The sequence below is a fragment of the Olea europaea genome, chromosome 17 (genome assembly GCF_002742605.1).
Source record: "Olea europaea var. sylvestris chromosome 17, O_europaea_v1, whole genome shotgun sequence".
NCBI lineage: Eukaryota > Viridiplantae > Streptophyta > Magnoliopsida > Lamiales > Oleaceae > Olea > Olea europaea.
Window position 1 is genome coordinate 3,236,604 of NC_036253.1, and position 14,279 is coordinate 3,250,882.

At 35.2% G+C, this 14,279-nt stretch overlaps 1 protein-coding gene across 3 annotated transcripts; it reads left to right on the forward strand.

The window, feature by feature from the left end:
- The first annotated feature begins 322 nt into the window (after window positions 1-322).
- LOC111366066 (subtilisin-like protease SBT2.5) lies at window positions 323-12,229 on the forward strand. Of its 3 annotated transcripts, XM_022986716.1 has the most exons (13): window positions 323-627; window positions 806-890; window positions 1,154-1,385; window positions 2,663-2,807; window positions 2,884-3,278; window positions 4,409-4,504; window positions 4,614-4,686; window positions 6,585-6,870; window positions 7,758-8,083; window positions 8,488-8,755; window positions 9,481-9,762; window positions 11,330-11,697; window positions 11,773-12,229. In XM_022986716.1, the coding sequence occupies exons 3-13, from the start codon at window positions 1,198-1,200 to the stop codon at window positions 11,776-11,778; spliced, it is 2,433 nt and encodes an 810-aa protein (XP_022842484.1). In that variant the 5' UTR covers window positions 323-627; window positions 806-890; window positions 1,154-1,197; the 3' UTR covers window positions 11,779-12,229. The 3 variants fall into 3 exon arrangements, with proteins under 3 accessions (XP_022842484.1, XP_022842483.1, XP_022842485.1); XM_022986715.1 differs by having other exon boundaries at window positions 11,330-12,229; XM_022986717.1 differs by lacking the exons at window positions 323-627; window positions 806-890 and adding an exon at window positions 1,569-1,705 and having other exon boundaries at window positions 1,171-1,385; window positions 11,330-12,229.
- Window positions 12,230-14,279: the final 2,050 nt, after the last annotated feature.

Here is a 14,279-nt window from a genome sequence, read left to right on the forward strand (position 1 = left end):
TATATATATTTTCCAAATTTCCTCTCGTGTCTTTGTACCTACACAAAAACTCTTGCATTAATTAATTTATTAAGTTATTTATTTTTTAGAAACACTCTAATTACCCGTTCATGAGAACTCATTTTTGACACAAACTTGAAAAGAAATAGAAATTTTTCTTTAATATATAGAGGCAATTAATTTTGAATTGTGAAGGATTGAACCAAAGAAAGATAGACTTTTCATTTAACAAAATTTCCATAAAATGAATAAAGTTGTTAAATAATTTGCTCTTAAAGTTAAGGTTGTACCACAAGAAATTGTTGGATATAAGTCATAATTAATGAAATCATCAAGGCTTCTCCTGCTGTCCTCCATCATCGGGCATTTGTCTGGTTCATCCTCAATAAATAAAAACACACAATGAGAAGAACCCTAACTACCTCCCCTTCATTCGTCCTCAACAACCAATAAAAAACAACTCTTTTCTTCGTACCCATTAAGAATACTGAAACTATCAAGAAAATTTAAATGTAGCTAGCTGATCAGCTTCATTTCATGATTTCTTGGTGGTGAAGAGTAAGCAAATTAGAAACAGCTTGGAGTTTTGCTATTAGCATTTTGGGTTCTTTCTTTTCTTGGATAAATGTGAGTAAAGATTTTAGCTTTTTTTCTTCCAAATAATTTGATGGGATCTTATTTTATATTTTCTTTTATTTGTTTTTCTGATTCTTTGCTTGTTTCTTTATACGTAAAATATTTATGTAGTAATTTATGAAATATGTGTATAATATTTTTTACTAATTTGTCATTCCTTTTTTTGAAGAATATTCGCATGGAGTAGATGAAATAAGAGAAGAGAAGAAAAAGAAATCAGAAACGGAGAAAAAGGAAACGAACTTCAAGTTCAGGTATTGGATCAGCCATTATTTTTCCAAGAATTAAAATATTTTACGCACACAGGTGTGTTCATATGTATATATAACTTATATAAGGGTGTAAGTGTACAGAGTTTTTTATGCTTTTATTTGATTAATTTGAAGAAGAATTTTAGCTTTTGCAGCTGAATGTCATCTATGCTTATTGAGTTTTATTTGGAGAATAAATTGAATTGGCCAAGGTTTTGCTTTTCTAACTTTTATAGGTTTTTTTTTTTTTTTCCGTGAATGAACAGATTTGGAATTGTGGGGCGTGAGGAGTTGGGACAGATTGGCTAAAATGAGGAACATAAGGAACATCTGTTCTTTTCTTATTGTAATGTTATTGGGTCTTTTGGTTCTTGGGAAAGCAGAAATATACATTGCGACAGTTGAAGGGGAACCCGTGATAAGTTATAAAGGTGGTGTCGATGATTTTCTAGCCACTGCTGTGGAATCTGATTCTAATGAGAAAATTGATGTCACTAGGTATTTTTAACATTTATTTAAACCTAGTCATATATTTATAAAATTGCTATGAGTTTGTGGTTGATGCTTTTCTGAGTTCAAATTGTGTTATGGTAATTCTACATCTCTCCCACTTGATTTTATATTTAGATCAATGTTCGCTTCATTTGTTCACTGTTAGTTAAATTTTTCATTTTGAATTAGTGGTTCGGTGGAACTTGATTGGGAAAGAAAAGCTCAGAGTATGAGAAAACGGGTCTTCTGGTGGTGATATCATCAACATGTCAATGTTTCATTTAATTTTCACAGGCTATGCATCATAAGAAGTTGTTTGACCTTAGGTATTAAGCAATGTTTATTTCATTATCAATAAAATATTTTGAGACAATGTTGTTAAGGAAAAAATAAGGACGATAATTTAAGTTTGTGCGAATTCCAGTAAAATTGAGATTTAGTTTAGTACTACATAATATTTGTGTAAAATTGCCTCAATTATTGTGAGATGTATTTCCCCATTTGGTCTAGAGAAGATTTTATATTGCTTTTGCTTTCAGTTTCTTGGTGAGATATTCTGTTATGATAAGCCTGGTTTCCTATTGACCTTTCATTGGGTTTTTGAGGTCAGTGAATTTCAAGTTTTAACTAGATGCATCATTGTGAAATTGGCACCTAAAATTTACCAGGAATGCACTGTACGATACATGTTGCATGCTGTGACAATAAAAGAGCTTCTTTCAAAATAGTTTGTTTCATAACCAGACAGCCTAGTCGTGCGTTTCTGAATTGGCAACATGGTATGATTAGTATATACCTTAAGAATTATGTAAATACAAGCTTTGATTGTTGAAATGGTTTTCCCTCAGCGAGAAAGAAATAGTTGAAGCCTTGATATTTCATGTTACTCTACATTTGAAAATATAGAGATGGACGTCTTTTCAGGTTTGTCTGGGAGGAAATAGAAGATGAACCATGCTATTCAAATGAATCGATAAAAGTTTATGCAAAACAACCTTATGGCATCACTTTCATGTCCTCTATATATTGGGCCAACACTTTCCAAATTATGAGGATTTTAAATTGCTATTAGGTCATATCGACTGCCTTTGGATTCCTGGTTGGTATTCGTTTCAGAGCAGAACCTATTAGTTGTCTCTACGAGTACGTGTTGTATACTACATATTTAGGCTTTCCTTGGTTTTCAATGTTATTATTACTGCTTTAATGTCTCTTTTTCTCTGACTTGAGGTTGATTACGATCTATTTGTCTGATTTTGTGCTTTTTTTTGCCTCTGCTACAGTGAATTGGTAACATCTTACGCCCACCATCTAGAGAAGAAGCATGATATGCTTCTTGGAATGTTGTTTGAGCGTGGGACCTACAGGAAGCTCTATAGCTACCGTCATCTTATCAATGGCTTTGCAGTTCACATTTCTCCCGAGCAGGTGATCTGCTATCTTATTCATTGTGACCTTCAATACTTTTCTGCTTGTATTACTTACATAACCAATGTATTAGTAGGCAGAAATACTTAGAGGAGCACCTGGTGTTAAATCTGTTGAGATAGATTGGAAGGTGAGGAGACTGACAACCCACACACCCCAGTTTTTGGGGCTTCCTACTGGTGTATGGCCAACAGGAGGTGGCTTTGACAGAGCTGGAGAAGATATTGTGATAGGCTTTGTGGATTCCGGTATTTATCCTCATCATCCAAGCTTTTCAAGTCACAACACTGAGCCCTATGGGCCTGTTCCAAAATACAGAGGAACATGTGAAATTGATCCAAACACCAAGAAGGACTACTGTAATGGGAAGATTATTGGAGCTCAACATTTTGCCAAAGCTGCTAAAATGGCTGGCGCGTTTAATGCTGAAATTGATTTTGATTCTCCCCTTGATGGTGATGGACATGGAAGGTTTGAGTTAATTGCTTCGATAATTGAATTTCATCAGGTTATTGTGCTCCCTTATTCTTGCGTGTCCTCAACACCACCTTGAGAAGGCAGCCATGATAAGCGTTGTTTATGATGCTTGATAGCATATTGTGCACTTTGTTGCATTAAGTTCTAATTATCACCATATTTCTTCATTCTCCTGGTACCTTTTCAATCCAATAGCCTGCAACCTACCCTGTTTTCTTAAAATTTTCATTCCTGTTCTGTGCATGTTTATACTTGATTTTTGCAAACAGTGGGTACCTTTGTGGACAATTTGTTATACGTGCGTATGCATACATGTCTTTTCTTCTGGGTGTAACTTTATATCTATTCAATTATCTGTCCATCTATCTTCCTGATGTCGTATCATGTGTTAGCATGCATGTGCGAGTTGTTATCCCTCCGTGCTTCTTGGTCTTGTTTTTATACATTATTTCCATCAACATTGAAATCTATTTACTAATTTTGTGAGAGATTTGTTCCGTGACTGTAATTCATGCATCTGTCCAATGAAGAGCCTGTCCTTGTCTCTTTTCACGTAAACCCTGAAAACTTGTCATCCAAAAAGCAAGAAGCAGATATTTGACTGAATACATCATTTTCAACTTTCTCATAACTGAAGAGTCTGACATGGTGTGCAGGTATAGAAACTGTTTTTGTGGACAATATTTTAGAAAACTCAAGTTTGCATCTTATACAAGGCAACATAGGCTTTCACGAAGACATGGTTTTGACTCAGAGCCGTATCTTTTCCTACTGGGATGTACAGCAACTCCATGTTCTCTCATCTCTAACTTTTCTCTAACCTGATCTGTACAGTTCAATTTAATTGCTGTCTCAATGTCTTGATTTCTGTTGTGAAATTACATTTCTAGGAGTACTTTGTGCTTCGTAGACAATATTTATCTGAAGAAAGAAAAAGAAAGAAAGGCTTCATAAACATTATTTTGCAACGGATTCAAAAAAGGAAAAAAAAAAAAGAAAAGAAAGCATTTCAGAAAAAAATGTTTATCTTGTAGTTTCTGTTCCAGTTCAATCTTTTTTTGCTATAGGTTTCTTAATGTAATTGTTTTTTTCCTGGAACTTAACTCGGCAATATTTTTTGCCAGCCACATAGCGGCTATTGCAGCTGGAAATAATGGAATTCCTGTGAGAATGCATGGATTTGAATTTGGAAGAGCAAGTGGGATGGCACCTCGTGCCAGGCAAGTTTTTGACGGCATTCACTCATGATGTTCTGATGCAAATCTGTTACATCCTGTTTTGTCAATGACAGATATTCTTCCCACGGTTAAAATGTTCATATTTGTTCAGGATTGCTGTCTACAAGGCCCTCTACAGATTATTTGGTGGTTTTGTTGCAGATGTAGTTGCTGCAATTGATCAGGTATTTTGATATGTCAAAACACTGACATGTATTTTACCGACCTTGCTGTTTTTCTGCTGAGATTGCTTATGGTTTATTATTGAGACAGCTTACATGAATTATTTTTCTGATCTACTTGAATACTTTCTTTTCGCCCGAATTTTCCCCCCTTAGTTCTTTTCTTTACTTTTTCCTGGGTGGCAGGGGGTGGAGTGGGGTGCGGAGGTTGTGTCATGTGTTTTTGCTTTTGCCACTAAAGACTCTGTTGAACCTGTACATGTCATATCTTGCTAATGTCGATTGAGGCTCACCAGGTAATTAAACCTGGATCGCACAGAATAATGGATGGGCATGAATCTGAAGAATCTTTAGCAAGATATTATTATTTGCATTTGCAGAGAATGGATTTATTCCATCATGATGATGATTTTTTTTTTTTTTTTTTTTTTTTTTTTGGGGGTGGGGGGATAGTTTTAGGATCCGCCCTGTTTAACAAAAATGTCATTTTCAATGTCTAATATTGCTTATAGGTTGGACTGTGAAAAGTTTCACCTTCTATTCTTTTGATGAAAACAAATGATTTTTTTTGCAGTGATTGTGTTAAATTTACGATAAAAGTGCAAAATTTTTCGGTTTGATTTCAATTTTGTTGTTTTTTATTTGGAAACCTGTGAGAGTTGATAACACATTATTGGTTTTAGGCATTTTATACTATTAAAGTGGCTGTATCCGACTGAAAGATGCACATAGTTATGTCTATGCATCAAAACAACTCTCTCTTTTTTCCTGGAGTTTCAGAATCATGCAAAGAATTAGGGACTATAAAATTTACAGCACTAAGATGCTGAGCAGGAGACCTTCCTTGACATTGCAGCAATTCTAACAGAACAAAATATCTGGTCTGACCTGTAATATGGTGGCTGGATCATGTCAAAAAAAAAAAAATTATGTTAGAAGCCAAAAATGTCATTGACTCTTTAAGCTAAAACTGAAAGCTTTACCTAGTCCCACAGTAGTAATAAACTGTAAAAGACACATATAGTTGAAGTGGGCATGCAGATAACAACTTTGTGCAACCTTCTTAATTAAATAAGCTTCGAAATCCGAAATACGAAAGTAGTAATATGTTAAATGAATTTGAAATGTACACAAGAAACACCCATATTTATAGTGGTTTTCCCTCAATGGGAAAGTTGTCTCCACTGTTTACAGCCTTCAAGTTTTCATTACGAAGAAGAAGACTATGATGGTGATCTCATGCTTCTCTGGATGTGTTTCAGAAAATGACAACCTAACAAGTCTTTTATATATGTGGGAAAAAAGGGAATAGTAGATCGACCTAATACATGTATAGAGAGTGGTGGAACCGGACATTTTACATTGTGAGTTCTAAAGTAAGTAGTAAATTTTTTTTGGGAACAACGTAATGCTAACAAAGGGTTGAGACATGAGAGATAAGAAGCGAGGTGGTCTGATCGATAAATATTTGTGTCGCCTGTATCAACGAGTTGAGCAATGACAGACGTTAGATTTTGATGAAATTGACACCTAGATATTAGAGACGAATGCGAAATGTATAATAATTTAAAATTTTAGCTTTTAAGGAAAAAAGCTGTGCGTAATGCTCAAAAGAGGGGAGGAGTAAAATTTTAAATTTTGGATGAAAAAAATGGACCATGTGGATCCGCCAGTGTGTATGGAGCATGGAGGTAAAATGACTGCATTATGATTAGACTTCATGTTGTCCAACATTAGCAACACATTCTATCTCAGTTAAATAATGATAGAGAAAACATGTACATAAATGTTTTCCAAATAAACTTGATAATAATCATAAAAGGGTAATTTATTTTGTATATATATGTGTGTGCATATATTAGGGTATAAATTTTCTGAAACACTGTACTTATTTTTGACAGGCTGTTCATGATGGTGTGGACATTCTGAATCTCTCAGTGGGGCCAAACAGTCCTCCGGCAACAACAAAGACAACTTTTTTAAACCCTTTCGATGCTACACTTCTTTCAGCTGTGAAAGCTGGAGTTTTTGTTGCACAGGCAGCCGGAAATGGTGGTCCTTTTCCCAAAACCTTGTTGTCTTATAGTCCGTGGATAGCATCTGTAGGTGCCGCAGTTGATGATCGGAGATACAAGAACCATCTGACCTTGGGAAATGGGAAAATCTTGGCTGGACTTGGTTTGTCACGTAAGTTTTTTGCAGCTTGTCTCAAGCCATCTGAATTCTTAACCCGCCTTAGAGCATCTCAACAAGACTCTTTAAACATAAGATACTCTCAATTTTAAAAAGTCGATCCTTAAAATTATGTTTCTAGAGGCTCTTTAAATTAACATTTTAATTTAGATGCATTCAAAGTATTTCAATTTTCAACAGTGGAAAATAATATAATAATTTGTAGGGAAGTTAATGAAAATAAAAGATAAGAATAAACAATACTTATTTTTTGGAAGTAGTAAAATTAAGTGTAAAATATAAAGAGCCCGTTGGGGGTACTTCAAAAATTTTACTCTCTAAATTTATAGATGCTTACTAAATTGTGGAATATGCTTTTTAAAAATATATAGTCTCTTGAAAATGGATGCTGTTTGCTCTGTCAAATTTGTTTCATATTTTTTTCTGAGGAATAAAAATTGGTATTGAAGTTTGAAATGTTTAGCTCATATTTTTTTTCCCCTCCTTAAAGCAATCTTGCATGCCGTTTGCCTGTTTCTTACAATCTTTGATGGATAAATTTGACATTAACTTGCGTCAGATGATTTGCCTCGGGCACAATGGTTTACATGTTACCCTCTTTATCCATGTGGTTTTTAGAGTTATCTATTGATGTGATGCTTACTAGATGAATATGTGGACTGAAAATGCTGCAATTTAACAATGTGAGATGGAGTTCAAACATTCATGATCAGAGATTTGTTGATCGTGTTTGGAATTAATTACTTCACAAATTTCATTAGGAGGCACATGGTTTAATCATTTATTTTCTCAATCGACTTTAAATCTTCAGTGTTTTGCTTAATAGAGCCCCTATGTTTCTTAAGCTCATGTGTTATTTATGTTTTCCACTCTTCCTGCAGCTGCAACACATGCAAATCGAACATTTACCTTGGTAGCAGCTAATGACGTGATGCTGGATTCTTCAGTTGCAAGGTACAGTCCTGCTGACTGCCAAAAGCCGGAAGTTTTGAACAAGAATTTGGTGGCAGGGAACATTCTCCTCTGTGGCTACTCCTTTAATTTTGTCATTGGTACTGCTTCAATAAAAAAGGTCTCACAAACTGCAAAGAGTCTTGGCGCAATTGGTTTCGTTCTAGCAGTGGAAAATGCTTCACCAGGAACAAAATTTGATCCTGTTCCTGTTGGTATTCCTGGAATCCTCATTTCAGATGTTAGCAAGTCCACGGTGACTATTATGCTTCTGTTCTGCTATTTAGAGCATGTTTGTCTAAGTTTCAACAATTTACTTAAAAAGTGAATAAATTTCAAACTATGGGAAGAAGGGCACTTCCAGGTTTTGAACGTTCTATTTAATTAGCTTGATATTCCTGTTATTTGTCAACTTTTTGTTGTTTGTGTTACTGTTGGCTGCCTAAAATGTGCTCCCGAAATGTTTCTAAAATGATCTGTGGCATGACTTTCAAAGGGAGTTAGATAGTTTCTTTTCTTGACTTTTGTCTTGTCTCAGTTGCAAGACGTCATTGTCACTACATTGTGCATTGTTTGGAGTCTATTTCACTTGAATAAGTTGCTGCCTATAGTTCTCATCATTAATTTTTCTTGGTCTGTTTCATGGTAATCATATCATAGGAACTCATAGACTACTACAATATCTCTACACCAAGAGATTGGACTGGGCGGGTTAAGAGCTTCAAGGCAGTAGGAAGTATCGGGGACGGTCTAAAGCCTATTCTCCACAAGTCTGCCCCACAAGTAGCATTGTTCTCTGCTCGAGGACCTAATATCAAAGACTACAGCTTTCAAGATGCAGATCTCCTGAAACCAGATATTCTTGCTCCTGGTTCTCTAATTTGGGCTGCCTGGGCTCCTAATGGAACGGATGAGGCAAACTATGTTGGTAAAAATACTCATTATACCAATTTAGTCATCTTATTTTGAAGCATGCTAGGTGTACAACCCAGTAATCAACTTGTTTTACAATCAATGAGTTGGCAGAGATCTACACCATACACTTCAAAAACTGTTTTTTTAATCAATGGTGTGGATCCCCACACACCACTAGTTGTCAACCAAGTTGTAAATCTTGGTTGTACAACTAGAATAATTCTCTTATTTTATTCAGTAAAGTCACAGCATCGGTCCTCAACCTATAGGACTTGTAGCAACTTGATCCTCACCTTCAAAAGTTACTGTTTGGGTGTTCTACCTTTCAATTTGTTGTAGTCATGGTCCTTGTGGATGACCTCCACTGAATTTTCTATTATAATGGCATGTGCAAGGGATGTGAGGTACTCTTGTGAGGGCAAATGGGTAAAAAATAAGTAATTTTATAATAGATAAATTGAGGAAATAGAAATAAAAGAAAAGAAAAAAGAAAGAAAAAAAAAAATCTGTCATCCCCTCCAACAGAAATTGCACTATGCCTTGCAAATTCCAATTTAACATGAAATCAGATGTAAAATCTACAAGGGCGAAAGGCTGCAATAAATTGAATGAGTTCCGAAAAGTTCCATTTTAAAGATTGAGGACCAAGTTTCTATGAGCACTCTAGGTTGGAGACCAGTGCTCCAATTCTCACTATTTCTTTTGAGCAATTCTCCCTATCCCTATTCCTTGGAGCAGGTGAAGGATTTGCTATGATATCTGGAACTAGCATGGCTGCACCACATATAGCAGGAATAGCTGCTCTCGTGAAGCAGAAGCACCCCCACTGGAGTCCTGCAGCTATCAAATCTGCCTTGATGACTACATCAACTACCCTTGACAGGGCAGAAAGACCACTTCAAGCTCAAATATATTCTGGATCCGATACTGTGGCTCTGGTCCCTGCAACACCTTTCGATTGTGGGAGTGGCCATGTCAGTCCTAGAGCTGCTCTGGATCCTGGACTTGTTTTTGATGCAGGTATCTTAATACTCTTGTTCTATGATGTTGATAATAGTCAGCTTTTAATGAAGTACCTAATCACTCTAATGGAAATAACATATTTACTTATTGGGGAATAAGCCCTAATTCCGTTCCCAACTGCAATAAGAACAAGCAGATATCAGTTAAAGTGAATATTATACAAATTTTTAGTGGTTCACCTTCAATGTGAGAGCTATATCCAATCCGTTGCTTTCACTAAAATTGAGAAGAAGTTTACAGTACAGATCACACACTTCTGTCTTTTCTCTCTCACTCACAGGAAAACAGTTCCCTCAAATTCCCCAAAAAAGCAAGCTAGGCTAAGGCAACTTAAGACAGAGGTGAACAATATGATAGCCTCCAGCCGGTCCACACCATTCAACATTACTTAGGCTAGTTTCTTATTGAGTCAATACGTAGGACATCTGTTAACCATACAGTCTGGCCCAGGGACTGCTGCTCATCCACTGATTTAAATGCTTAGGTTGTGGTTTATTATTATTTTCTGCCATGGTCATATAAACAGAAATTCAGCTTTAACTTGAAAGAAAATGGTGTTCGGGAAATACTGGTTCCACTAGTTTCAGGACTAGTTTTATTTGGTGCTTTTCCTCGTTAGTTTAGGAGTTACTGAATCATTTTGCTTTCCTAGCTGTTTCAGGCTCTAGGGACTGGACAAACTGGTAATTCTGGGTTTGTAGTCCATTTCTCCATCCATCAAATTCAATGAACTTTAGTTTGAATAAGTACATCGTTATGTTTGATGAATCCATCAAACCATTAGAATTATGTTGGATTGTGTGAAGCCTAATGATAGTCTCAACTTTTTACGGAAATTTAGAGGGTTGGTTTTGTGTATGAGAGGCACAAGGAAATTCTTGTTATCTTGTATGTTTTAGTGGTAACCAACCATGGCAAGTGGTCTTAACTCTTATATTGAGGGCAAATCACTATAAATCTGCTTGTTTGCTTTGCTTTTTTAGATTCTCATTTTGTTATTATCGCTCTCTTAAGAAGGATTAGGACTTGATCCCTGAAAACATTTTCTTATCTCGAACTGACAAGATCCTATAAGCTGGATATTCTTTGTCATCATAAGTTGCTTTCATATACTTCCTTTTGTAGATTTAGCCACCGTTTGACCTCTGTTATTTAAGAACTCTTTTTTTCCAAACTCATTTTCAACTGTACATTCTTCCAACAAAATAATTTTGCACATAAACCTTTAACTTTTTCCTACTCTTTAACTACAAATTCTTATATATGTATATGTGTGTGTGTGTGTGTGTATAACATAGTCTTAATTATACTCGAGCCCTTTAAATGGTTTTGCTAATATGGGATTCACCCTTCCTATGTTGAAACATTTTGTTAGAAGTATGTATTTATGTTCAGTGGAGTTGACCTTAGCATGATTTGAGTATTAAAGAATCATATTTCGGACATTGCAGATATCTATATCGTAGAAGACACCTTATTTCTTGATTCGGCTATGACTACAATTGGGAAAGGTTGTTTCCTTCTTGTGTGCTTATCTCATGTTCTGGTTGACTTGACTTTGTAGGATATGAAGACTACTTAGGGTTCTTGTGCACCACACCCGGAATTGATGCTCAAGAGATAAAAAACCATATGAATTCCCCATGCAATTATACTTTAGGCCATCCATCAAATCTCAACACCCCCTCAATCGCTATTTCGCATCTCGTGGGAACTAAAACGGTCACACGCACTGTGACAAATGTTGCCCAGGAAGAAACCTATGTGATCACTGCAAGAATGGCACCTGCAGTTGCCATCGAAACCAGCCCTCCGGCAATGACTCTACGACCCGGTGCATCACGGGAATTCTCTGTGACGCTCACTGTTCGCTCAGTCACCAGATCCTACAGTTTTGGAGAGGTTTTGTTGAAAGGCAGTAGAGGGCACAAGGTAAGGATTCCTGTTGTGGCCATGGGTTATAATCGGTAGGCTGGTCACAAGTTAATGACACGTTTTGGCATGCAGTATTGAACATGACTAGACAGTGCAGTGAACAAGATTTTAACTTCTCCTTTATCATCGACATTGTCAAGTACTGTGCAATTCATCTCGCCAAATTATGTTATCATGATGGTATTCTTTTGGATCTTTGTGGGGAATATTGTGCATGAGGCCAGATGTGTTTCGTCAACAAGATATATTTCGAGAAGATGAAAAGATAAATGGTACGAAGCGATGTTTCATTTTGTCCAATCGAGTTAGTTTTGCTTATTTGTTGTGTAATATGGTGGAATGCTTGGATTCCCCATTACATTGGAAGTGGCCTTGGTTTGAAGGAGGTTGATAAGGTTTGATACCCTTCTCTACTGTAATTTTGACTGCTTATGTAATAACTAATTATTGTTAGCTGAAGTGTCATATTTTTTGCATTTGCAATATTGTAAAGATTGTGTTAAATATCAATTTACTTTGCATCCTTCAACTCTTGATGGCAATGACAACATGAACCAGTTTTAAATTTTGGGATAAAATCTTTAGTCAATGGACGCTTGAAGTACTTATGGAATACAATTTCTTAAAAATAATATTTGTCCTGCTTTTGGATTCACTCAGACTAACAGATTCTGCGAATATTATAAGCATTTGAGTGAGTCTGCATAAAGTGTTCTAAAAAGCATGACTAGGCAACGTTAGAGGCATGGGCAAAATGCTTTGTGTAAGTGTGAATAGCAGTTAGACCGCTTAACGCGATCTTGAGTAGATGCACTTTATTTATTTTTATTTTTTCCCCCTTTTCAAAAAACCTTATATTTAACTTTAGTTTATTAATTATTTTTTTGTTTTTCTAAAAGGCTTCTATTTGACTTTAGTTCAAGTTTTTCAATGATTTTATCTGTACAAAAGTGAAAAATGACTTTATTTGATAAAGATTTAGATAATATTTAAGCTACGATGCTATTTAGCCTATGTTAGGCCCTAATTTTTTTTCAAAAGCTCATTTTTAACTATACATTCTTTCATAAATTAATTTTACACATAAATAAAAAACTTTTTCATCTTTTTCAAAAATTTACTACTCCAAAGTATATTTTCTTATCAAAACGAGGCTCAAACAGGTTCAAGACTTGAGATTTTATTAAAAACTTCGAAAGTATACGTTAAGCAGGATTTGTACCTGTAGCTAAAATGAATCCTCCACCCGCAAGCCCAAAAAAATGATTTTGATAAGAATCATTAGCAGGGATAATAACGCGATTCTGTTGATACATTTCCTGTGCTACTATATTGTTTCAGAAGAGACACGAGCATAGGGAAAGGGAAGAAGTCGATATTTTATTGGATGGAACTTTCAATTATCTTGATAGAAATTTGATATATCCTTTTGGGCAAGCAGCAGTCATCGATTTTAGTTGAGGATCATTGATGGTAAATTTGGGCGCTGCAAGTGAATTAAACAAATCACAAGGCATAGAGGTGGAGGTCATAAGCGTCAATGCCGTAAAATTGATTTTCAATGGAATGAAAAAGGTTGAAACTATAAAAAAAAAGTAGATTTTGCAGTTCAAAAATTTGAAAATTATATAATTAGTTAATTTTAGGAATTATTAAGTAAATAGAGTATTTTATAATTTTAGATGTTTAATACATATTATTTTAATTATTAAGTAATTTTTAGAATGATTAAATATTTAAAATAATAATAAAAATAAATGACGTCTTTTTACACCTAGATCTCAGTATGGCTCGTAATGCTTGAAACTTGGCCTCCGTACATAATAATGTTTTATATTTTTTAGAACACTGACATAAAATAATGTCATCAATTTCGTAGGTGGATGGATTGTAACAAATAATAAGGTGATGAGTGACTATTGTTTCACAATGATTTATTATCGATCATAATTTAATCTCAATTAACTCTAACAAGCGCACACAATTAATTTATGATTTTGGAGATTGCTTTCTAAGTTGCTAGTTAAATTATCTAATTTGGGCAAGCACGAAGATCATATAAAGCACTCGATTACAAATGCATCGTTGTGCTACATGGATCGATCATCAATTGCGGATTCTGGTCAATTCTTGTCCTAAATTATTAGTCAAATTTCCCATATATATTAATACTCTCCCTCGAAGTCAATCACTCGGATTCAGTTGCCCGCAAAGGTCTTTTGATAATTTTTTCTTCTGTATCTTGATTGATTTTCAGAAAAATAAGTTATGGAAAGCACAAGTTACAAACATATCCATGTGTGACACATGCCTTTGTAGATAAGAATAATGTAATTTGCAGTTGCTTACTATCGCAGTTATCCTACGTGGCATGCACGTAGCGATTAGTAATTTGATACATAATGTAATAAAAAACTATCACATTCATGTGTCAAATAACTAATTGTCACATATATGCCACGTAGGGAGACTAAATGAATGAGTGATTACAAATAATATTACTCTTGTAGATAGACTGCTCCACAATGCATGTTGGGAACAGGCCTAAGCTTGGGTTTGGGCAAACGAGGAATAGTTCC